The 26,936-nt window shown below is 36.3% G+C and overlaps 1 protein-coding gene, 1 long non-coding RNA gene and 1 pseudogene across 2 annotated transcripts; 1 reads left to right on the top strand and 2 right to left on the bottom strand.

Moving 5' to 3' along the window:
* Positions 1-1,553: 1,553 nt before the first annotated feature.
* On the top strand, positions 1,554-3,981 carry LOC115993686. Its single transcript, XR_004093046.1, has 3 exons — positions 1,554-2,057; positions 3,540-3,541; positions 3,741-3,981. It is a non-coding gene; the product is annotated as an uncharacterized LOC115993686 (long non-coding RNA).
* Positions 3,982-8,437: 4,456 nt separating this feature from the next.
* On the bottom strand, positions 8,438-13,169 carry LOC115993685 (annotated as a pseudogene).
* Positions 13,170-25,226: 12,057 nt separating this feature from the next.
* On the bottom strand, positions 25,227-26,936 carry LOC115950063. The gene is made up of 2 exons (XM_031067313.1): positions 26,308-26,936; positions 25,227-26,049 (listed from the first exon to the last, which is right to left on the bottom strand). The coding sequence occupies exons 1-2, from the start codon at positions 26,934-26,936 to the stop codon at positions 25,227-25,229; spliced, it is 1,452 nt and encodes a 483-aa protein (XP_030923173.1).

Below are 26,936 nucleotides of genomic sequence, written 5' to 3' on the forward strand. Positions count from 1 at the left end.
GTCTAAGTTTTTTAATAAAACCCGAACCCGTTTCGGGTTTTTTTTTAAAAAAAAAACCCATACCCGACCTTATTTCTAATCGGACTGGGTAAAACCCGGCCCATTAGGGTTGGGTCGGGCCAGGTATCCGCAGGTCGGGCAAAAATTGCCAACCCTAAGTGCTGAGCAACGGTGTGGGATGGCACGGCACTAGTACAAGTACTGATAGACATAAACTAGTGCTGTAGTGGTATTGTTATTGTGGTAATAAGCTTCGAGAGATTGGGTCTATAAGGGTGTATTAATTCGTTTGGATAATCTCTCGACTTGAAACCTTTTTCCCTACATACACTTGAGAACTTTGTGTATAAGGTGGTGTCCATTCAACTTTAAAGCTACCGGCTAATCTCTTTTAGTCAGTGGCATACATAGGGGAATATATTTTAGGATTTAAACTCCATATATATATATATATATATATCATATTATATACTATATAATAAAAGTTGGGCTTAGACTCCGTGGTTGTTCTAAGTGGCTTCACTATATTGCAGAAATTTTTTAGATTTTTAGATTTTAAAAATATATAAAATTTTTCTTCTCATATAATTTCTAAGTTGATAAAATATATCTTAAATTTCGTTCTTATCAACTTTTTTTTTTTTTTTTTGGAATAAAGTAGCAGTTGTGTTTTCATATCAACTACTTCTTTTATAATTCATGTAATTTTTACTTTTTCTTTTTTTGTTAACGTGGAGTTGTGAGAGGTTTTAGAATTGGGAAAGATATAATTAAATATGTTGGAGATAAAGTTGCTTCACATGATACAAATCTTAATTTGATTACAATTGAATTACATTTGCTGTTCTTAATATGTCTTCGTGCAGTTTCCTTTAAGGATTATTTATTTGAAATGAAATAAAATTAGATTAACTTTAGACTTTTTGTCAAAGGTTGCAATGTAGTGTAATCCAAACACTTGCTTTTATGGATTGGGCATTGAGATGTTTGTTTCCCAGAAAAACAATGTATAAGGTTTCAACTTGCAATTAAAGAGGTCTAATACATCTTAAATTGCAGCAATATTTATAGATTTTTTTTCATATCTTCTTCTGGATTAAAAAAGAAAAAGAAAAAAAAAAGCAACATGATATATGATTGAATTAAGGTGATTATTTTTCACACCTCCACAAATTAAGTTTAAATACAAGAGAATTTGAGTTAAACTAAAACTATTTAAGAATGCTAAAATCAATCAATAAAAAAAATACCAAATTACTACACAAAAAAATAGATATAATTTTTTTTTCTTATCTTCTTCTCCTATAATTTCTAAGTTGATAAAAATATTAATTTAATTACAATCCAAATTCTTTTCTTAATCTATTTCTTCTTAATTTGATCACAAATCCAAAATCTTCATCTTCATCTAATCTTTTTTTTTTCTTTTCATTTAAGTTATATTACTACACCTATTAGCTACAATTTTTTTTTTTTGGAAAAAAAAAAAAAAACAGCATTAATTCAAAAGAATGACTTAATTAATATCTACAATGTTCAATTTCTTAGTAATATCTCTCCATGAATCTTTAATTTAATTAATTCCTTACAAATCTACATTTCTGAATTTCGACTATATTAAATTTATATTTCTTCTCAATGAGTGTATATGTATTGTTTGTGAAAATGTTTGAATGAGTTTTTATTTTTTAAGTTAATTTATTTTTTTCTTTGTTCGTGACGTTCTCTTGGGCTTGCATGCTTTTTCCTTTTGGTTTTGCAGTTAAAAGAGCTAAACTTTAAATTGTGGACTGCTGATGGATTTTGGGCTTTGCTTATCTTACATCATTTTGATTTTTGAGCTAAGCACCTTCTTCTCAATTTTTTACTGAACTCTCTCTTAAAAAATTGTAATTTGACTGCCCTCTACAGTTCAGAGTTTTATGGATTTTGTAAAAATATGAGTATTTGGAAATTATGAATCTTCTGATTTTTAGATTGAAGATGAAGGAAAAAGTTAATGAAGAAGGGAAAACTGTTTAGACCAACTCCTCTTGCCTGTGATTTGAAAATTCAAGGTCATTAACGAGTGTCTATGAAGTGTTTGTATAAATGTTCAAATAAGCTTTTTTGTTATTTTTAATTGTACGTGCAACAAAATATGTGAGTTGTTTTGTATAAGAGGGGTATATATAATTTCTTGCTTATGTTAATTTTGTTTAGTGTGATTTTTTTTTGGTTTGATTCGGTTAGATCTGTTTTGTGTTTGTGGATATGTTGTGAATGAGCAAGTTGGTTTTGCTTGATTTTGATTTCAATCGGAGCTAAAAGCATGATTTGCTGGTGAAGATAGAGATATAGAGTGAGAGAGGGACTATATTTTGTTTACAGATGAAGAGCTCTCGAGATAAGGTTTACATGGGCTCTCAACCAGTGGCGGAGCCACACACAAAGGTGGCCCCCCAAAATTTTAAAAAATTAATTTATAGTATGTATATTATTTACATTTTAAAAAATGTAACATGTAAAAATTGAAGTTGGCCCTCCCAAATTTTGAGTTATTTTAATGGTGCTATTAAGAGAAAGAAAAATTATATTAAAATCATATAATTTAAGAGGTTTAACAAATTAAACTATGTAGAAAATAATAAATTTTTGTACATATCTAATAGAAGAAATACATGACTTTTATATACTCATTAAAATTTAGAAGATGATAAATTCTTTTAGTAAATTAATTTATATATACGTGTGTGTGTGTAGATGTTTGTCTCAACTAATATATTAGCATCACAACTTGGCCCCTCCAAATCAAAATTTCTGGCTCCATCCCTGCTCTCAACTCAAGCAGCCACACTTCTTTTGCTTAAAATTACATTGGATTGTTGATTTTTAGTTTATGAGATTTGATTGGTAGCTGAGAAATGTATATATTTATAGAGAAAGGGAAAAGTTTGAAATTTTGTAGCTTATTTGGGGCTTAAATCTTTTTTTTTTTTTTTTTCCTTTTCGTGATTTAAAGTTTCATTGCTTTATGGGTATTGATTCTTAGTCTCTATACTCTGTTGTTGTTGCTTTACAGTTTCAAAGAAAACATCAAAAGCCTCCAAAATTCCTCACAATCTAGGTAATTCTTGTTTCAAATATTTCTCTTGCATGGATTTTTTTTTTGTTGGTTCTCTTACAATATTTTTGAATATTTGTGTCATTATCCCTATGAATCTATGGTTGATGCCTTTTTCAAGAATGTGTTGGGTATTGAAAGATCTTTGAAGGTTAACATTACTATTTGGGTATTGATTTTTAGGAGATAGCATTCTCCATACTATAATTTTGGGTTTTCTTTTCATGGTTTCGCTCTCTCCGAATCTTTGTGATTTATGTATCTTTGAGTTGATTTTTCAAATTTTAATCTTGCTATTGTTATTTAAATTTTGTGCGCATGATTCATGAATAAAAATATGCCTTCACGTTACTTATATAAAAAAATATGCCTTCATGTTTTACTGAATCTTGAGAATAATATGAATTATTATTATTTTTAATAGTTTGGTCTTTAGAAGTTGAGCTGATTATAAATATTGAATACGAGTGTTACCAAAGAGCTCAATGCCAAGCACAACATGGTTCAATTCTTTTTCCCCAAGACCCCAAAATTCAATAAAATGTTATACTCAAAAATTAACTTGGATAAGTAATCTTTAAGCTCTTTAGTGGATTCTGATCTATGAGTAATTCTGTGTTGATAGAAACTTAATTAGAGTGTGATAGAGAGCTTTGGGGAGGAAGTGATGGGGACAAGGCTGAAGTATTGGTGGCTATGTTGAAGGTAACCATGGATTTGGTAATAGATCTGAATATTTTGAAACTTTTTTTTTGGGACGCTAATTTATTTTATTTGTGAAAATGGTTCTCTTGTGCTAAAAATTTGGACTTTGTGCATGTAAAAATGGATGCTCATTGAGGATGTGTTGGAGAAACTCTTAGGTTTCTTCATAAAATTAGACACTACCTTAATTGATCTTGATCAGGATGACACATCTACCTTTAATTTTTGTTTAGCAATATGAACATTGTTTGATAGTTTATCTTCATAGCTAACCCTAACTAATTTTTTGAGGATCCATAACTGATTCCAAAATTTGGAATTAAGGCTTTGTTATTGTTGTAGATTTTTATATTGCATATTCCATGTGAATATTGAGAAAATGGTCATATATTACTTTTATGAGATGATGGTAAAATATATTTTTTTAATAAATAAGACAAAGGCAAAATGTCATTGTCATTTAGGTTCCTTTTACGTCTTACATTTATGGATAATTAACTTATATTTGTTTATATTTCTTTGAAATGTAGTGGCTGAACACTTTGTGCTGGTAGAGATATAATGGATGGCTCTCATCTAAAAATACAAATTGTAGACTCAAGATTTTGCTTTTAGCATTGCATAATAGAATGCTCTTTAAAATAATTGTTGCTAATAGATTTTTGTTTCTCATTGTAAATGTTTAAGATCAATTTTGCTTTTAATTAAAGCAACCCATGATAGAATTACTATGAGCATTCTTTGATAGTGTTCTAGTGTTTTTCACGTGCCTTGCACGTTTATCAAAACTAGTAATGTGAAAATAGGGACAATTGGACCCCACACAAGAGCCCTCTCCTCCCTAGTGCTGGGCTCGAGTTAGTCCCTTTGCCCACAACCTTTTGTATGGCTTTTACCTTTTAGTACATCTTTTTAAAAGCTTACTGTTTTTTTAAACCCTTTTTAAAAGTATAAGTATATATCAATACAATTTCAATTAAAACAAAAAAAAAAAAAAAAAGAGTTGATGCCAAATAGATACTAAAATAAAAATAGATACTCATCAAACATTTGGAATATGACAGCTGCTTTCCACGTGGCAGGATACCAAGATCTTGGGCCCCAAAGATCACATCAGGTAAGGGCCATGTCAGGAAATCATGTGGATTTGCTATTCCAACTACCGCGCGGCAAACCAAAGAAAAATGGAGAATTTTTACCTATTAGCTTTTTCCTATTCAATTGGTTGTTTTTTTTGGAGTTTTCAACAAAAACATCAGCAATCAAATATTTTCTTCCTATCATAACCATCAAATAAAAACCCTAAACCATATTATTGAATAAAAAAACCAAATAAAATAAAAAAATAAAAAATAAAAACCTAGAGAAAGACCTTTTCTTTTCCTCTTTAGCATCCATCCCATGCACACAATATAGAGCACAATCTAGAGGATCTTTTACTTCAAAACCTAAACTCAACTCTCAACTGATGTAGGGTACAAAAGCATCAAGAAACTGAATATGTCTATGTCTAGAAAATAATAAAAAATAAAATACGTTTACTTTTAAAAAATAACCTCCAATCTACAAGAGTTTTTTGAATTCACAAGGGTTACTTAAATCCACAAGAAAAGATAGTTTGGAATCTACCAAAAAATAAAGAGACAAAAGTCTAAACTTATATTAAATTGAATATGAATTTGAAAATTTGTTTATAGACTCAACATTTCAACACCTTGTGCAGAAGTTGTTCAGGTCATACAATATTGTTGGGATGTTGTATCCAGGAGAAGACAAGTTAGAGAAGGTTTGCATAGATAAAAAGCTTTGTCAATCGAGGGCTTGAATCTCCTTAAAGAGAGCAAGTGTCATGCCTCAGTCCAATTTATGTCGTGTAATTTTTTCTATATTATGTATATCCAATTTTTGTTTTGCTTCAATTTTTAATTTTGTGTGATTTTGTTATATCTTAGTATATCATCACTAACATTTGTCAGCCAGTTTGAGGGCTATAGATGCCACAAATGATCAGTACAACGGTTCCATAATAAACAACCTCCATGTGTTATAAAAGTTCAAAAAGCTTGCGCAAAAGCCAACTTGATTCAAACCAAGGCACCATAGGCTATATTGTTTGGCAGTTTGGCACTTGGTAAGGTCGATCTGCCAACTTTGCAAGTGTTTGCTGGAGGTGAGGTGGGTCTAAATTTAGCCATATTGCGTGTTTATGCAAAGACATTTTAGGTTCTGATTTTATAACATTTCGACTTTACTGACCAAAATAAAATAAAATAAAACTTTTCAGCTGATGCGGGATGTAGAACCATCAAGAAGCAGAACACGTCTACCTCTAAAAAACAAGAAACAAAACACGTTTACTTCTGAAAATAACCTCAAATCCACGGAAGTTATTTGAATCCACAAGAAGAAAGAGTTTGGAATCCACCAAAAAATAGAAAGACAAAAGGGCTTTGTAAAACTTGACAGATAAAAAAATATATTCTAAAATAACTCTTAATTGATACTCAATCATAACATGAACCAAATTTGACTTAAAAAGTATTAAAAGCACCTAAAAACGAGGAAATAATAATCCTAAACCTAAAATAACGAAAATTACAAATTAAATACCAAAATTAATAAATTATAATATATAAATTGTAGATTTTGTCCTACGTCAAACCCTTCCACTTGAAACAAACTCGTTCTCGAGTTCATCTTTAAAATCTGAAATCTTCCATGCCAAGAGAACAAATACTTTAAATACTTTATCTTCTTTGTCTTTTTGCCAAACTTGAAAGCCATCAATTGAGCAACTTGAACTTCTTGTCCCTTGATCTTCATGCAATTAACAATATTCACCAAATAATAGTCAATAATCAAATCAAATCTTTCCACCCTAATAAAATCAATAAACTTTATTTCGATGTCTCCCACCAACATAATAGGAGCTTGAACATTGCAATCATCTAACTTGACTTCATCGAGATCGTTGACAACTTCCTTTATAATTTCTTCTTTAATGGTTTTTATTATCTCGACCTAATTTTTTTTTCTCTATAATAGGGTCTTCATTAATCTCCTCCACAATCTTGATTTTAGGTTCTTCTTCCATAACAAGGCCTTCACTAATTTCCTCAAAAATATCTATATTTTCTTCTTTGACTTCTACATATTCTTCAAGAAAAGTATTTTCTTCAACATGTAATTCTTCTCTTAGTGGTGGAATATATGGCTCTTTAAAATAATTCAAGTGTGAACTTCTTGGCCAATAATAATCTTGTATTGTATACAACAAGATTTCTTTGCAATCCAAAGGATAAAATTTGATAGCAAACATCTTTTCATCCTTGTCCATGAACGGATTTTGTCTTTACCTTGTTGGATTCTATCAAATTGTACTCGTTCCCACCAACATAAAGCATGCTCACTAAGTTTATACAAAACAAGTCCAACTTTTCTCTCATAATAAATACTCTTAAAGTCAAATAGGTCCTCTAGATTAAGTACCCGTTTGGATTCAAATTAATTTGGTGTTTGTGTTTTGTAATCTGCGTTTTTCTCTCTCTCTCTTTTTTTTTTTTTTTTGTTGTTCAGCCCACAATTGTTGACAAGTCAACTGTGAACAGTGTACCCATGCACTGTTCACGGGTCCCACAAATTACACTTTTCAGCAACTTTTTTTATTAAAAATGGGTCCCACAGTACTATTTACATATTTAAAAATTATTTCGCTACAGTGTTTTCAGTTTCAGTTTTCAGTTTCAGCAAAAATAAGTTATATCCAAATAGACCCTAAGTAACTAATCAAGAAAATCTTCTTTATAAAAATAACCATTAAAACTTGCAATTCTTTTATAAGGTCTATATGAAATTTTCTTATCAATAAGTTGCTCATGAGTTATGTCTCCGCAATAGTTATGCCTATTGTTTCCATGCTCCAACGACGGCATCTTAGCAAAGATATTTGTGAGTGATAGCTATACGTCACGTAATACTTGCTAAGTTGTCTGTCACCGGAATTGCTACCGTCTCATACGTCAGACACCAAACCAGGATAAGTCAAGGCTCTGATACCAACTGATGCAGGATGCGGAAAAGTCAAGAAGCAAAGCCTACCTCTAGAATATAAGAAACGAAGTACGTTTGCTTCTGAAAATAATCTCGAATCCATGAGGGTTCCTTGAATCCAAAAGGAGAAAAGTTATGGAATCCACCAAAAAATAGAAAGGCAATAGTTTAAATTTTATTGATTGAATAATTGTTAAAAAACGTGTACAGACTTAGGAGCCTATTAAAGGTCCTGTAAAACTTGACAGACAAGAGAATATATTCTAAAATAACTCCTAATTGATATTTAACCCTAACAAGAACCAAATTTGATCTAAAAAATTATTAAAAGCACCTAAAAACAAGAAAATAATAACCTTAAACCTAAAATAATGAAAATTACAAATTAAATACCAAAATTAATATATTACAATATTTAAATTGGAGATTCTGTCCTATATTGTCAGCAGAACCCACTGTTTCTTTAAGCAATCAAGATTCAAGAACTCGACTAAACTCAACACACTTCAATTAACAGTAGTCCATGAAACTCACTGTCCTTATTGATACAAAGCAAAAGACTTGTGTTTATGCAGCTTTCTATGAAGAAAGTGGCGGAGATTCAGAATCCTTCCAAGTTGTAATGTCATTATTATATCTTTCACCCTTCACAATATCCTCCGAAGCAAACAATTCAAGTTCAGCCATTTCTTCTGGTGTCAGTTTGACAGAGAGCTCCAATGTTTTGGTTGAAGTTTTCAATCTTGGTGGTTCCAGGTATGGGACACACGTCCTTCCCTTGGTGATGAACCCAGGCCAGCGCTAGCTGCGATGGGGTGCAGCCCTTCCTTGTTGCCATTTCATTAACACGCTCAAATATGATTTTGTTATGCTCCAAATTTTCGGGTTGGAACCTGGGTAGGGACTGCAAGCAGTGGGAATACATAAATCAGCATTAAGATTGAAATCATTAAACCGAGGAAAATTTCATGGAGACAGAGTCACTCATTCATAGAGCTGATGATAATCGTACACTATAAAATACTTATAGCACCAAGACTTAAATCACTATAATTAATCTTAAGGTAGTGAAAATCATAAAGGCAATGATGAATATACAGTTTAACATAATTCTACACTCTTTTGAGCAACAACAAAATAGCAGCAAACAAATTAGACCATAACCATTACATAAAAATAGTTTCCTGTAAAACGAAAAGGAGTTGATGGGAAAATCAGCAGCCAGAAATTTCTTCTATTTCAGAAAAACTGATCTACAAAGCGATTAAAAAAAAAAAAACCATTATTGAAAGGAACCAAATGTTCTGATTGGCTGTATGAAAAATGAGGTAGCTGGGCTACACTAACAAATTTACAATGAATACTTGAAGTCTGCAGTATTGTGAAAATTTCAGCAAAACATTTTGGCTACAAAAATCATTTGATCAGATAAATTAGATTACTCGGATACACACTGCATCTATTAAAGAAAATGTTGGGCACAAGTCAACTTTTGAATAGAATGTTGACTACTATATTAGTTCATTATAAGAAATATGGAAAGCGTATAGTATAGATTGACCTTTGCAAGGTCAATCACCCTATGAGCCAAGTGAGCTCGCAATATTCATAAATGCAATGATGATGCTATAAAACTGTTAATCTCAATGCATTTGTGCATCTCTTTTTGAAAATTAACATTTGGGTTGTGGAGCTACAATTACAAACCTTTCAGTAGTCATTATCCGACAGATTTTCAACAAACTTAGATCCAGATGAAGAGAACCCTCGTCCTAGAGGACTGTATGCTACAATCCCAATGCCTAGTTCCCTGCACAATTAGTTGGACAAATTAAATTTTTGGTTCTCAATTATTCTTTACTTAAAATTAAAGCAGCTGTAATTGAAACCTCACCTGCAAGTGGGAATTATTTCTTCCTCCACGTCTCTAGCCCACAAAGACCACTCTAGCTGCACAGCTGTTATGGGATGAACCACGTGTGCCCTTCTGATTGTCGAAGCAGAGGCCTCGGATAGACCTATGTACTTGATTTTGCCCTCTTCAACTAGTTTCTTGAGTTCTCCAATCTTTTTAATATATAGGAGAAAACAATTAGAGGATGCTCAGTAGCAAGATTATAAAACATGCAGATTGGGTCACATAAAGCAACAAAACAATAGTGGCAACAAATGTACGTGGCAACTAAGCTCGCTACGAAGGATAGGTGCAAAATAATCAAGTAGCAATAACAGTATATTTGATATGTAATTAGACTAATTAAATTACAATATATGCCGAATTTTAACACTTGCATATCATTATCTCAAAAGCCTCACAAGCATGACATCTTGGGATCATGGTTAAATAATAATATAAATGATAGGTACTAGTTTCCTGTTTTTTATTCAATCACCCTGTAACTAATTACTATAAAGAATTGAATAATGGTTATCACTTAGAGTCAAGCATGAAGCTAAATCTATTAGCCATCATATCCTTCATTTGGTTTTGAAATTCTCTAGATGCTAACAACCTAGCACTTATTTAGAACCCATAATCTATTTTTACGACTAAATACTTAATTAGTCCTAAACTAGGAATCTAGGATTAAAGCCAAGTTTACATGAATAGCCGAATTTCATATTGCATGCTTATAATCAAGCTAAGGCATAAATATAAGCAACACGAAATAAGCAGAATGATAAATGGCAAACCACACGAATGTATCAAGAAGTGTTTTCGAAAAGGAAACCAAAGCATCCGATGAAAAACTTCTCCGCCGGCTCTGCAGTTGTAATCTCCACTGGTAAGAATAGTTTTAGTACATAAAAGACTATGAACTCTCCAGGCCCATATCCTCCTAAGTACACAAGTCCTCCAAGCTTCTGCTAGTAACCGACTTGACTGAGCTCTTTCTTCAAAATGCCACCGTTGAACCACCAGCAAAAAGCCCTGCACCAAGAAGATTTGGATTTGAACTAAGCTCCAATGGTTTACATTCCCTTAAACAACGCACAACACTCTCTATTTGATGAAGGAGGTGAAGGTTATAAATTTCTCTCAAGGTTATTGTAACAATAGTGAGAGAAATGGAGAAGAAGAGTGAAGGATGACTCTAAGGCTCTATCTCTCTTCTCAACGCAACGAATGGATGTGATTTTTAAAATTACTCTCAATATATATATATATATATATATATATATATACACACACTGATAGGGATGTTTTTAATCAAACAAACGCCTACGTAAGCTGACGACCCTGTAGAGTTGTTGGCTCTACAGAAACGAACGGACTCTTTAAGTGACAGGTCTCTCTCTCTCTCTCTCCAAGGACTGATGGGTGCGACCCTTGCACTAACTAACAAAGCCCTTATTGAAGTAGTAGACGACCCTAGACTAATGGAAGAGAAAGCCGACGGATCCAGCGTCATGATCCTCACGATTACTCATATAAGGAAATATCTTGCGTAACACACACAAAAGCCCACTACTGATCCGTATCTCCCTCATAAGGAAATATACCCTAAAATCTTGGAAACACTAGGTATCAAATCTCCCCTACTAGGAAGGGATCCTGATTCGCCACTCATCACTATATAAACACCAGACCTCCTCTTTTCTCAGGTACGCAGAAACTCTCTAGTTCTCTCACTATACAGTTCTTAGAAATTTCTTATTCGGTAATTTGACTTTCGGAGAGTTTTTGGCTGGTATCACACCGATACTTTCTGTTTGGTCCATTTGTTTTTATTCCACAGGTACCCATTGAAGCAACTTAAAGCTTATAACTCACTGACGATTTTAGCACATAATCATATACTTAGCAACAACTGATTCCCACGTCTAGCATGTGTAGGGTGTGTTTCTTAGCTTATTTGATAAAGTTGGAAGACAAGACAGCATGTTAAGAAGTTCTATCGACATGTTGTTCATGACTTGTCTAGGTCACGAACTGGTTGCGATAAACATTTTAACAAAGCTTCCAACTTTGGCTGCCACACGTAACTCGCAAGTTGTGCAGGTCATGAACAAGTTGCAGAATGCAACTTTGACCAAGGTTTGACTATGCTTAAGTACATTTTACCCTAAATATAATTAATCTCAAAGAATACATAATAAAGAGATAATAAAAAAACATAAAATTTGTCATGAAATTAAGTCCATAAAGACAATGATTTAACAAGATCAATTCATTAAAACAAATAAAACTCATTACATTGACTCCCTCTATTGCACTGATTGAAGTACAACCAAAAAGCAAATGAGGATTTTAGCAAAAAAAAAAACAAATGAGGAGCTCCTAAATTGGTTAGCTTTTAGCTCTCAAGGTAATTGCAATTATATTCATATGACAACAAAGCTTAGATATAGTTGTGGGAGTTAAATTTATATTGCAAGCATGTTGTGTATATATTAAGCTATACTAACCGTGACTTCAATGGGAACGCGGTTGTCAATACGGTGCTGGTACTATAGATCAATACAATTGATATCAAGGCGCTTCAAGCTGTCTTCACAAGCTGCTCTCACATATGCTGGATCGCCACAGACTTCATACTTCCCATCCGCAAATCTAATGCCGAACTTAGTAGCCAATTGCACCCTCTCTCTTACCCCTCCCTTCAAAGCCTGCAAGTGCAACCACCCTATCATATAAAACAAAAGAGTAATATTACTAGGGTTCGGTTAATGTATGCCCGAGCACACATTAAGTCATCTATTTTTGAAAATATTTTCTTAGAAATTGAAAAAACTGTTAATACTTTTTCAATTTCCGATAAATTATTTTTCCAAAAATGATTGTCATCTATTTTTGAAAATATTTTCTCAGAAATTAAAAATGCTAATTATTGTATGTCCTCATAGTACACATTAACAAAATTCATAATACTATTATGTATACAACCATTTTCACAACATTTTTAATAAAGGGTTGAGTTGGTTAATTTTTATTAGTTCTCATCTAAACTCACGATTAACATTCTTTTTTATTTACTAATATCAACTTATTACTTCGGCAATTGTAAAATTTTTTGTGACTAATTGAAAATGAAAACTAGGAATACCAAAGACAGAGTGACCCATTTGTGAGTAGTAGAGTAGTACTACCTTTCCGAGGAGTATTTCATTGGTGAAGGGGCCGTAGATGTCGGAGGTGTCAAGGAAGGTGACTCCATTGTCAACGGCGAGGTGGATGAGAGTGATCGTGTCTTCATCAATCATCGGGCTTTGGAGGACCATAGGTGGACATTCCCATGCAGCCCAGACCCTGTGCTGAAACCTCCAGTCCCTGTGAACCCAGCTTTATCCTCTTCACACTTACTGCCATTAATTTCTTTCTTCAACAAATAGGCAATAGCTACTACGTACTACCACTTGCATAAACCAAGTTCAGTAATTGAAATACACTTGGTTGTGGTCCGAATATATAAAGAAGTAGAAGAGAGCTGTGCTCTCCTGGTAGACTGAGTCTGCATTATTGAAAAAGCAGTCGCTGAAACAGTACAATACTACAAGTCTTTAACTATCCGCCAATAGGCCCTAAAGAATTTTAGTCAGAGTTGTCCCCTTCAATAAATGAAACTTTTTTTTTTATGCGCAATAAATGAATTTTGGTCTCCTTGTTTCATTTAACGCTATGTTTGTTTCGCTGAAAACCTTCTATAAAGATAGTTTTTTATATTTTTTAGTGTTTGATAGCACAAAAAAAAATTTGGTCAATGGAAAACTATTTTTGGTCAATGAAAAACTCTAATAAAAATAAGACTTATTTTTTATAAGCTGTTTTCCAATTTTTTTTTTTGGAAAACAATCTTTCTCTCATGCGTTGCAACTCCTATAAATATTATTTTCGTCTATATCCGTGGGAAACATAATTTTTTGGCGCCTTCTCTCACTCATGGTAAGTTTTCTCACTTTTTCTCTCTTCCCTTTACTTTTTCTTTCCTCACACCCTCACAGTCACTAACTCTGGTCTCTCCTCTTCCCATAGATCTCTCTCTTTAACTGTCTATCTTATCTCTTTTCTCCATGTTTCTCTTCCCCTCTGTAACACAATTCTCTAATTAGATTTTTCTTTACTTCACTGATCGATCAATAGCTCCAACTTGCAAAGGAGAACAAATTTTCAGCGGTAATTATTTTATTCCTCTCTACCAAAATCCCAATTCTTTGCTTTGAATTTCAAGCTCGATTTTCTTTTTTCTCTAAGAAATTTTCGATTTGATGGATTCCAGGCAGAAGTTACTTTTTTTTTTGTACATAAAGTGCAAAAAAAAAAAATAATAATAATAATAGAAGAAGAAGAAGAAAGAATGAAAGAAGTAAAAAATGAAAATTTTAAACATAGTACCTATATTGCTCTAAATTGCTTTTACATGGGACAATCTTTACCGTGGACTAATAATATTGTTATATAATGAATGATAATTGTTTAAGAGAATTGCATTTGTTGGAAAATACATTTTTTGTTGGCAGATACTCTGTAGTAATGATATATTATGTAGTACATTATGTAAATACATAATTTAGAGTAATATTGAAGACTTGTGGTTGACCATAGTAGACAAATGGTTGATATGTGTGTGTGTGTGTACGTACGTTACTTTCTATATATATGAGCAAGATGAGTGATAGAGATCATGAAATTTGACAACTAATTAATTTTGATTGTATCTATTGTCAAAATTTTAGATTAATTAGTATGAAAACCAAATTCATTCTTGGTTTTTTATTTATAATGATTACATTAGTTAGTTTACATAATATACATATTTTAAATTATACAAGAAATATTTTTAAAAAAAAATTGCATACCAAATACCAGAAAACATTCTCAAGCGTATTTTCAAGGTCGTTACCAAACACTGGAAAATAAGACTGTTTTCTAGAAAATGCTTTTTGGAAAATGAACCATTTTCCAGAAAACGTTAAAGCTGAAATAAACAGAGCGTTAAATTTATTCAACTATGTTGACCTTTTATTAGTCTCTCGCTCCATCTCTCCTCCCATACACGTCACGTTATTACACAAGCCCAACTTTCATAAGTTCTACTATTGGGCTGTAACTTACTTTACCTTTTCAATTTGTATTTTTCATCTACCTCATCACTCACAGTGAAAGTGTTCCTTAATCTCTCAACTCCTCCATTTCTTATTTTCCTTTTTCATTTCTATTTTACCTCCATTTCTATTTATTTATATTATGGATGGCGATTTTTTTTCTTCCTTTTATTTATTAATCCAATCGATAGTCTATATTCATTATTTTTATTTAGTATTTCATACTAACGTACTAAAACAACCATATTTAAGTAAGATTTGGTATGACAAACACATTTAGTGCTAGATCATTTAGTGCTAGATTAGATGCATAAATCTTCGTTGTCCAATACATGATACCACTAATCTTATTTGAAAAATCTCATACACATGCCAAAATTAACAAATTTGTCTTTGTGTTTGACATTTGGAGAAGCAAATGTTGAAGTTGATGTTTGAAAATTCATTTGTGTAGCGATGAGTGGGTTACACACACACATGATCATTCAGTCTTGGCCAGCCCATCCAAAGGAAAATTTCTAGCTCTGCCTCTGCCACCCACTGACAACTACAAGCAGAAACGGAGCAAGGACTTAGAATTAGGGGGCCAATGAGTGGCTCCGTCCCTGGTTGTTGGTTTTCGAACTGCTGTGTAAGCAAGTATGTCTACGTTAGTCCACATTTGACAGCACAAGGCCTCATAAAGAAACTTCCTTCAGAGAAAAAAAGTATGAGGATACAAAAATTATCCAGAAGATTTGACCTAGATGCTATACTCCTTATCACTAATAATTACTAATCTTTTTTTAGTTAAAAAGTAAGAAAGCACCACTCTCTATCTTTCAAGAGTTATTTTTAGGATTTTAAAAAGTGAAAGTTAACAAATGTTGTTTAAAGGGTATTTATCTATCTTTCAAGAGTTATGCTTTTTCCCCTAGGGCAATTCACTATTGATAGATAAAATTGCATATTTTGTTGCCATCTTTTAAACTCATTTCCATTGAATCTTTCTGACTTTTCTCCATGTTTAATGGGAACAGAAACAGGAATAGCGACTAGCGCTGCAACGGGATTCACCACATTAACACCTTCGGTAGACATTTCGATCTGTTAAAATAAATCCTCAAAATTCAACAAATTTTAAACACATAGAAACCGAAGTTTATAGAACACACCAAACTAATTTCCTATTTTCAACTAAAAACAAGTAATCTAAAACTAAAAGAGAACTTTGAAAAAGAATATCAAACGGTGCAAACAGTTATAGCTATTTCTTCATGTATTCCAAATGATATATGCAAGCAGTTAATTTTTGAAAGTATTATCGTCTGAAACAAATTTCCCTTTACGCAATTTTACTTATGCGCATCGCGAACAACTAGTATTAGAACTTAAAAAAATTATCCCAATTCAATCACAAAATAACTTCTCAAAATTAATATAGTGCACACACAAAAACTTTCCACGGTAATAATATATATATATATATATATATATATATAAAATATAAAACACGATAATAAATATCAATGAATTGAAGCAAAAGATAAATGAAAACCCTTACAGAAAGTCAACCAACACGTGTAAGCGACTAAATTTCTAGTTTGAAATAAATCAAACAAGTAAAATAGTTTCACAAATGCGAATTTGTATTAATGATTGTGTGGTACAATTCTCTGAAATTACAAAAGAGTGATCCTCTGATTCGATCTCCTTGCAAAACTTATTGATTAGATTTGTGGTAACATGGTTTTGACTTGAACACAAAATACCCTTCAATTTGGTTGAGGGATGAATCGAAGACTACCGAAACGGAATTACAATGAATCTCTGGGTATGAGCTTGTTTAGAAATTCTTTGTTCTTCGCGTTCTTCGTGTGTTCTTCGTCTTCGAAGGTTTGTGGTGGAAGTTTTTCGGAGCTTTAGAGGCTTGAATCCGTTGAGCTTCAATGATTTGTGATTTGTTGATGTTTTCGGACACTTTTGGCTTGATTCCCGTGAACTTTAGGATCTAGGCAGATAATCTGGATGATTCTGCTTCGAATGTTCTTCGATTTTGGGGTTGAAGTTCTTAAAGTTCTCGAAGGCTTTGGGGCTTGATCTTCGCAGAGCTTTTTTTCACTTCTGAATTGTGGTCCTCCTAAATGTCTCAGGAAGGCTTCTATTTATAGGAGTTTTGGGGTGGGTGAGCGACACGTGGCAGAACTTGATTGGTGACACATGTCACAGTCTGATTGGTTCGCTTGTGTCATCGCTTACACGTGCTGGACTGCTTGAGTCATCGCTTACACGTGCGAGGCTGCTTGAGTCATCGCTTACACGTGCGCTGATGCGTGATTGGTTCTTGCATGACACTTGGCAAATTTCTATTGGCTTCTGAATAGTGAGAGCAAAACCTAGCAGCAATACATGGTGCTCTGTAATTGGCTGTATTTTGTGGACTTGATAATGTGACGTGTCAGCTTGTGATAGGTCGGGAATTTTTCCTTTCTACAAATGCCCCCTCGAGACTCGTTCACGCACACAGTCTTGGAGTGTGGTGTGGGAATGAGTTTCGAAAAAATGGATTTTTGGTACTTGACTCTTTAAGTGAAGTAGTTGAAGGTAGTGGAGCCGTTGAAGGTGGTGGAGCTTTCAGAAGGATGAGATAATTTCCGAAGAGTAGACCCACCCATATGAAAGGCTTTGATGAGACCGGAAAAGGGGTCTGCAAGTATTTGAACGTACTTGTGTGATGGAGCCTTCTTAGCAGAGATTAAGTTGAAGTACTTTCAAAAGAGTATTTTGGATCGTTGGTGGCGATCACAAGATGTTGAAGATGGGGAAGATGAGAGAATGGTGGCTGGATACAGCATGCAGGGTCATGGAGCTAGCCTCGTTTTCTTAAGAACTTCTGGTGAAGTTATTTCAGAAGATCACGCTTTGGATTACAACGAGGACAGGTGGGAAAGTGGTTGAATGCGCCTGCGTAATTGTATCACTCAAGTTAAGTTGAAGCAATTTCAGAAGCTTATGTATTCTGGGTATGTTGGTAGTGGCAACGAAGAAGATGGAGATGGAGCAAAGCAAATGAGCAAAGCATACACCACCATGGTGCTGGCCCTGTATGCTGGGACCCTTCTGGTGTAGATGTTTATGGGAAGTACAACTTTGGATATGGGACTGATTGTATGCTGAATGAGGTCCGACAGCAAGTAATTGAATGTGCCTGTGTAATGGGACCATGCTGACGGACGTTAAGTTGAAATAATTTCAGAAGAGTACTTTCTGAAATTCTTCAAGCTGATTTTAAGTTGGAGTAATTTCAGAAAATGAGTTTTGAGGTACTAGCAACGATGACCTTTGGATCCCGTAGTAGTGGGGACATGGAATAAAGTTTTGATGACCATTTACCGGCACCAAAGGCTGAATTCTGATGAGCTGGCGCCTTGGAGGTTGTTTTAAGTGTTGGATGGAAAACAATTTGTAGGATACCCCAACACTTTTTACCATCTTCATCTACTGCCACTTGTTGGAAAAGCACAGAAAAAATGAAAGATGGAGCTAACTTGTGAACCTGGTTTGGAAACCAGACAAGTTGCTGTTTGTTCCGAACCACTGCTTCTGCTGGAAGACCAAGCAATTGGAAAGAGACTACAGGAGCCCTGAGGTTAGGAACAGGTGTGTCCGCTGGACTTGGATTTCCTGGCCAACCAAGTCCACAGAAGCATGGGAGGGCGATGCAGGCCTTGTTACGAGTAATTTTATGGACAAAGGTGGTTGTTAAGTGGAGAAACAAAATTTGTTTGGATCTCAAAACTGCAATGATGTTGTAAATAGGGTTTCGACCAACCCATGGGAGGGTTGATCTCAAACCGATTATGAAGCAAAATCGGTTGCTAGGTGTTGAGAATGATGAGGTCATAATGAGAAATGGTTGTGAAAATGAGGATTTGAAAATCTGAAAGAGGCAAATCTTCATTTCATGATTCAGTGTTTTTTTTTTTTTGGATGAATTTTTGATGAACCCGGCCCTCCTATTTATAGTAGAGAGATGAAGAATGGTAGGTAGGTAGTTAAGAATGGTAGTTGAGAATTTTTGGTGAGAATGGTAGGTGGGAACGGTAGGTGGAAATGGTAGGTGGGAATGGTAGGCACCGAACAGGAATGGTAAATTGGAGACTGGTAGGCACTGAACAGGAATAGCAGATTGAACTAATGACCTAGTGTAATTTTAAGACACACTTGTGAGAGTTCATTTGTACTTTGAAAGGCAAGTCTTGATGAAATCTGGAGAATAACCCTACGGGGATCCCAATTAAATGGATGAATCTCAAATTTTGATCTTGAAGGCCTAAGTTTTGAACACTTGGAATTGAGTCAGTTTTGCAATTTTCAAGTCTCAAATGACGGAACGGACTCCAAAATCAGAATGTACTCGAAAAATTGAGCAAGATAGGTCCATCTCAAAGATTTTGACATTTGGTCAACATTTGCACAAAAGTCAACTCTTTTGTTTTTTGGAAATTGAACGTTTGCACAATTTTTGAGCTTCGAATGAAGAAACGGGTCCCAAAATCGGAATGTACTTGAAAAATTGAGTGGGACAGGTCCGTATTTCAAATTTTGACTTTCTGGTCAACATTTGCACAAAAGTCAACCTTTTTTGGAAATTGGACGTTTGCAGCTTCGAATGAAGAAACAGGTCCCAAAATCGGAATATACTCGAAAAATCGAGTGGGACAGGTCCGTTTTGAAAATTTTGATTTTTTGGTCAAGGTCAAAAGTCTACTTGGTCAAAGCACTTTTTTTTTTTTTTTGAGGCGGTTCGGACCGGGTCAAATTTTCGGGTCGGTCCAGGTCGAATCTGGACAAACGGGTCAGAAGTGGATGACGTCATCCATGACGTCACAGTGCTAGGACGCGTGTGGCACATGCGACACGTGTGGCACGTGCGAGCTCTAGAGGTCCTCATCAGCGCGTGGGACTGAAGGCCGCCCGCCGAATCTTTTGGCGGCGCGTGCTTGGGCTTTTGGGCCTGAAATTTTCGGGCTTTGTTGATCTAAAGCCGTAAAAGACCATGGTTCAGTCAAATTTCCAAAATCATGGGCAGATTTGCACAGATTTGAAGGATTAGGCCACGGGTCGTTGTGAGTTTGTGGCGGCGCATGGAGGCGGATGCGGCCGTTTCTGGGCTTGAAATTTTTGGGTTCTGTAGATCGTGGGCCGATGGATCTAGTGGTGACACCTGTTTTGTGAAGATTTTCTCAGATTTGTGCAGATTTGAACGAAAAACTTCGCGAAACGTTTGGGAGTTTGTGGCGGTTCGTGGTGGCTCCGCTGCTGAAGATTTTTCTGGGTTTTGTACACCAAAGTCCTTAGAAGATTTCTGTGGGTTGATTTCTTTGTGAAATCTTGTCAGAAACTTTAGAAATCCAAAATGGAGTCCGCACACATTGTTGGATTTGTTACCACCTTGGTCTACTTTGGCGGGGGCCATTCTGACAACGCTTGACAATCCAGGCAGGGAGTGGTTCCAGAGTAACCACTGAGTGTCTCTGTTGTCCTCAAGGAGTTGGTGACACAGTAGAACAAGAAGCTTCCCTTCGTCGGTCTAGGATGGGAGACTGCAAGCATTGCTGGACTTGTTGGCACCTTGGTCTACATTGATGGTGGCCGTTCTGACAACGTTTGACAATCCAAGCAGGGAGTGGTTCTAGAGTAACCACTGAGTGTCTCTTCTGTTCACAAAGGAGTTGGTGACACAGTAGAACAAGAAGCTTCCCTTTGTCGGTCTAGGACTTCATTCACAGTCTAGTGTCATAATTTCCGAGGTCTAGTGTAATTTTTTTCTTTCTGACAGCATGATACATTTATGGGCTTTTACATTTTTGATTTTTCAAATGGGTACGTCACCCTTTGAAAATATGGCACTTTTAACTTTTTTTACATGTGTTTTTCGTTTTGTCTGCTAGCTTCTATGGATCTCTATATAAAGCCACTCAGGACATGCACTAACTCGTACAAACGTAATCTCTAATAACAGAATACTCTATAGTAACATAATACTCTGTATGGAGAAACCATGCCCACCCCCCCCCCTTTTTTTTAATTAATTAATTTATTTTCTATTATTTGATTTTTTTTTTTTTTTAGTACACAGCTATCATGATGCTCTTTTTTAAGGATTCGAAAATTGGTGAAGAACCAGCCTTGTTTATTTATAAGAAGAAAGGTGACAAGGATGCGAAGCCTACGACCTTGATTGTTCGTCCGCCCACAATTGGAAAATTTTCAGAGAAATGGGGTCGTAACTCTTATCCTCTCAATTTGCCAAAATGGTCACAGGTTGTTCCTTCTAATGGCGGCTCTAACTTGGAAACAACTATCCTTCTTGCCTCGCATCACAAAAATGTTGCTAAATCAAAGCCGTACAATACTTTGGGACGAGAGATAATTGCCAAACGTGCGGATTGGGATTTTTCCTTTAACGTGAATGGAGGATCTTCTTACTTCTTCCTTTATTGGGATTGGCTAGAAGATGTGCTCAGCCGGTGTAAACAGCTCCTTGATGTGACCCACCTCTACAGTGCGGTCTTTGCTTCCTTGTTCACATATGATTATGATGAGAACCTCATGAAAGCATTTTGTGAGTGTTGGAGTCCGTCCACTAATACCCTCCATACCTCCGTTGGGGAAATTTCCATCACACTATGGGATCTTTCCATTCTCGGTGGACTTCCTTGTACCGGTGCATTTTATGATGAAGTAGTACCCAATGCACAAGAGCTAGATGGAATCAATGACCAAGGACGACCCTATCTGCCGTACAGCTGTCGCTACCTCTTCCTAGCGTATCATCATCTTCAAAATCGGCTGAAGAAACAAGGGAAAGTAAGTGTTCGCGACTGGATTACTTTTTGGTATAGAGGAAATAGCAAGTATTTGACTCCCAGAAAACCAGCGAGACGGACAACCATTCCCAAGTATAGTCAAAATCCCTCGGGTGAGATAAAGGAGCATGGGCCATGGCTTGATAAAGAATACGGGGTCTTTGTGGATCTTCAAGTTGAAGGTGATTTAAAGGAGGAGACTTATTTATCGGCGCTTCTTTCCTGTTGGCTGTGCATATTTGTCTTCCCTATCAAGGATCAGAACAGCATCCGTCCTGGCACTTTCAAAATTGCTAGTTCCATAGCTAATGGTCGTTCATTTGGCCTTGCTTCCCCAGTATTGGCTAGCATTTATCGTGGGCTTAATACCATTTCTTCCTCTTCTACCCCGAGCAAGTCCGGAGCTAGCTTTGCCATCCATTATGTTCATGCCTGGGTAGGTCATTTCTTCCGAAGCAATCGCCTCACCCATGATAAACTATCTGATGCTTTGATGACTAAATATTCTGGTGTGGGCTATGTCTCTTCGTTCAACGAATTCTCTACACACAAACATATACGAAACGCCACCAACTTTCTTTGGCACCGAACTACTTTCAAGAAAAACTATGACCAGACTTTTATTGACAATGATCATTTATCCATTCAGAAGTTCGACTACTTTATAAGCCTTCGCTCGGGGTACTTGTCACTTCGATGTGAAGACCAACATATTGTAGAAGCATACAGTCCTCACAGATTCAGTCGGCGCTTTGGATTTCATCAAGACATCCCAGGTGATTTGAAGGAAGAAATTCATACCGGTTCTTTAAAAGACCTCTGCCAATTCTATCAATCCTTCACTTGCTGCAACACAGATTCTAAGATATTCATTCTAGCTTTTGCCACAGACTTTGGAAGCCGAGTCAGACATAGCTACAAACAATGGTGGGAAAGGGTTTGCGGAAATGATTTTACCAAAGGAACAGACCTCCTAGCTGACATCGCCTCCTTCCCTGTTAAGCCACTAACATCCAACAAGCCTTAGAAGGGAAAGAGGGAACTACAAGACCCATACATTCCACAGCCTTTGTCAGAGTTTGCACGATGTCGTCTTGAAGATGATAGTCATTCAAAAGACTCATCTCGACATATCGAAGTCACCTGCAGTCAAGGCACCAAAGGTCTATTTGTTGTACCAGTTAAGGATGCCAGTAAAATTTCTGAGGAGGAGGTGGGTAACGACCTGGGCTATAATTGGAAACAATCGAAAAGTCCAATGGAGGGTGTTGATGTAGAGATTTCTATTAATCATGCGCAGCTTCTTTCAAATAGCAAGTCTTCTATTTCAAAGCCATCTGCGAAGAGTTCGGATCTCGAGAGGTGTGAGTTTGCTGATGTTGGTACGTCATCCAAATTTCCGATTGAGACAGAAAGGGCACCTCTGCCATCCCTGCAACCAGCTAAACCTCCAGAAGTCTTTGTGTTTCAAGCCAAGGCGCATATTTCTTCCGTGCATAGGAAAGGGGCTTCTATGCTAGGAGATGTTCTTCTAAACAGGCTTTCGAATCTTTCCGTAGACACCATCCTCCCAAAAGCTGAAGTACAAGAAATTTATAGTGGGGTTGAAAGTCTTGGAGTGGACCCTCAACACTTGCGCGAGAATGTTGACAAATATTGCGAGGGTATTGCAAACTATTTGAAGATGAAGGAATTTCTGAACCAACGACCAAGTCCTGTCATCTTGTCTCAACGCTAGGCTGAAGTTGAATCCCTTTTTTCTGAAGCATCGCAGAAGAAAGCGTCTTTGAAGACTGAATTTGATGCTGTTAGATTGAGGATGGTTGACTTGAAAACGAGCTTATCCAGTTAGAGCAATTATTGTCTCAAATTAAGACTCATCAAGTTGAACAAGACAATGTTGTGCAAGACTTAGAAGAACAACTTGAAGAAGTCAAATCTACCCCCGTTCTTGAAGACCAGGATATGGAGGCTTTAGAGAAGATACGAGCCCTTCTGGAAGATAATCGTTCTAGCTTGAAAGATTTGAAATGGAAGTCGTAATTTCTTTTGTTTTAATTCCCTTCATATATGTCAACATGCTTTCCTCTTGTACTATTTTCCTTTCGTTAATCAATAAAGAAGACTTTATTTTCTGTTCCTTCATTTTTTTTTCGAGATTGAACTTAGCAAAGAATACTAAGTTGCCTACGTACCCTTGAGAGGGATCAAGTCATCACGTAGTTCAAAAGATTTTTTTTTTTCTTATGTGTTTTTTGCAAAAAGGGGGCGCAGTGTGTAATAGTGGGTATCACCAATGATCGAACCCGAGACCTCGGCCTCAAGGGAGAAATGGGTGTCCAATCGCTACGCCACACTCGCAATTATTGACATGTAGTGGGATTAATTTCTCCTTATTGGTACACTTTCAAGCATAGAAGCATTTGAGGAACTTCCCATTGATGGGGCCGATCCTTGCATCGTCATTGTTGATCAACTTGTGAACTTGGTTAGTGTTTGCCCCCTGCTTAAGAGTTGGAAGTACATCATAAGCAACGGTCACATGGTTTGACCCGACAACTTCATTGAAGTCTAGATCAATCTTGTTTTCTTTGGCAAAAAAGGAGGACTCACGTGTGTAATCCTCACCCTACGCCTCACAGTGTTTTATGGGTACCAATTACGCATAGTGGGTATCACCACTAATCGAACCCGAGACCTTGGCCTCAAGGGCGACATAGGCATCCAACCACTACGCCACACTCGCAAATGGTGACATAGAGTGGGATTCATTTTTCTTTATTTGTACGCTTTCAAAGGTAATGGGAAGACATCATGTATCCTTGTAGTGTTATGGTGGGTAGTTTAAGCTCTTACCGAGGAGCAATCCTCGATTTTCAAGCATAGAAGCGTTTGAGGAACTTCCCATTGATGGGGCCGATCCTTACACCATCATTGTCAATCAACTTATAAGCTCCATTGGTGTAGACTTCTTGCACAACATAAGGTCCATCCCATTTTGAAGTGAACTTATTGCCTGTACGATGAGTTGTGATGATAGGTCTTCGAATGGCGAGGACTAAGTCACCAACTTGGAATGATCGTGGTTTGACTCTTTTATTGAATGCGCTTGAAAGACGAGCTTGATAGCATTCAAGGCGTTGTTGGGCCTCGAGCCTTTTTTCATCAAGTGCCTCTAATTCTTGTAACCTGAGCTTGGCATTTTCTTCTCCAGTCAATCCTTCTTGAATGACAATCCGTAATGATGGGATTTGGCATTCTAAAGAAAGGACGGCTTCCACTCCGTAGACAAGAGAATATGGTGTTGCTTGAATGGGCGATCGAAATGTTGTTCGATATGCCTATAATGCTTCTCCGATTCTTTCATGCCAGTCTCGCTTTGTCTTGGATACCACTTTTTTCAACAAACTGCCAAATGTTTTGTTAAACGCTTCAGCTAGTCCATTTGCCGGGGCATTGTACATGGAGGAGTTTTATTGTTTAAATTCAAACTTCTCACATAGCTCTGTCATCAGCCTATTGTAGAATGGTTTGCCATTATCAGTTATGATATACCGAGGGACACCATACCGATAGATCAAGTGAGTTCGAATGAAATTGACCACCGTTTCTTTCTTCACTTCCCTAAAGGGTACAGCTTCCGCCCATTTCGAGAAGTAGTCAGTTGTGGCCAAGATGTACAAGTGGCCACCGGATGACTTTGGTAATGGCCCTATTGCATCAAGCCCCCATGCATCAAAAGGCCAAGAAGCTACAGTTAGGTGTAGAGGTTCTGGCGGTTGATGGATGAAGTTTGCGTGATACTGACAAGTTTCGCACTTCTTAGCGCATTCCATAGAATCTTGCACCATTGTAGGCCAATAGTAACTCATTCGTTTGATCCTATAATGTAACTTAGGACCTGACTGATGTGCGCCGCATATTCCAGAATGAGCCTCCTCTAAGGCTTGTTTAGCCTCCTCCTCTCCTAAGTAACGGAGAAACAATCCATCAAATGAACGGCGGAAGAGAGTGTCTTTATAGTAAATGAATCGAGCAGCCCTCCGCCGAATTTCGGTCTTGTGGCGTTTATCATCCGGGAGTCTTCCATGTTGAAGGTATTCAATGATCACTTGTCGCCAATCTTCTTTTTCGACAAGGCATACAGAAATGATGTTGGCTTGCTCTTCCTCTTCTTCTTCAACCACAAGAGGTACCACCCACCTTTGGGAAATAGCGACTTTGGTTGTTTCTTGTTGGGATAATGCTAAGGCAGTAGCCAAATTAGCTAAAGCATCGGCCTGTCTATTCTCCTTCCTTGGTATATGCTCCAATGTGATGGCTTCAAAATTTGCTAGCAACTTCTTCGCATATTTGTAATAGGGGATGAGGTCTTTTTTCTTGACGTCATATTACTCCAAGATTTGGTTGATAACTAATTTGGAGTCTCCCAAGATCTCAAGTTGCGATATGCCCATCTCAATAGCCCTTTGTAGACCAATGATCAATGCTTGATATTCGGCCACGTTGTTAGAGCAGAGTTCGCTTAATGAGAACGAGTAAAGAAGTATTTACCGTTGTGGAGAAACAAACACTACACCTGCCCCCGCTCCTTCTTGACGTGCAGCCCCATCAAAAAACATCACCCATGGTGGCATTACTTCAATGTAAAACACATCTTCATCCGGGAAATCATCAGAGAACTCCCAATCAGACGGAACTGGGTGATCAGCTAAGAAATTTGCCAATACTTGTCCTTTGACAGCTTTTTGTGGAACATATGCAAGGTCATATTGCTGAAGCAAGACTGCCCATCGAGCTATACGACCCGAAATCACTGGCCTGGAGAGGACATATTTGATTGGGTCTGCCTTTGCTATCAAACGGACCATATATGTTTGCATGTAGTGCTCCAGTTTGTCTATGGCAAAGAAAAGAGCGAGGCATATCTTTTCAATAGGAGAATAATTTAATTCAGCCCCATTGAGAGTTCGATTTAGATAATAAAGGGCTCTTTCTTTCCCTTCTTTATTTTCTTGCGCCATAAGAGCACCTAGAGACCTTTCTTGGGCCGCATTATACAGCACCAAAGGCTTTCCTGGGATAGGAGCACATAAAACTGGAGGATTAAGTAAGTATGTTTTGATGCGTGCAAAAGCATTGCTGCAAGCCTCATCCCATTCAAAGTGCACATCCTTTTTCAT

Source organism: Quercus lobata, chromosome 6 (genome assembly GCF_001633185.2).
Source record: "Quercus lobata isolate SW786 chromosome 6, ValleyOak3.0 Primary Assembly, whole genome shotgun sequence".
Taxonomy (NCBI): Eukaryota; Viridiplantae; Streptophyta; class Magnoliopsida; order Fagales; family Fagaceae; genus Quercus; species Quercus lobata.

Bases quoted from the DNA above. Each gene is read 5' to 3' on its own strand.
- LOC115950063 (XM_031067313.1), bottom strand. From the start codon at position 26,936: ATGAAAAAGGATGTGCACTTTGAATGGGATGAGGCTTGCAGCAATGCT. The intron at 26,050-26,307 runs GTAAATACTTCT...GCATATACCAAG, and splicing joins GTGTTTGTTTCTCCACAACG to GAAGGAGAATAGACAGGCCG.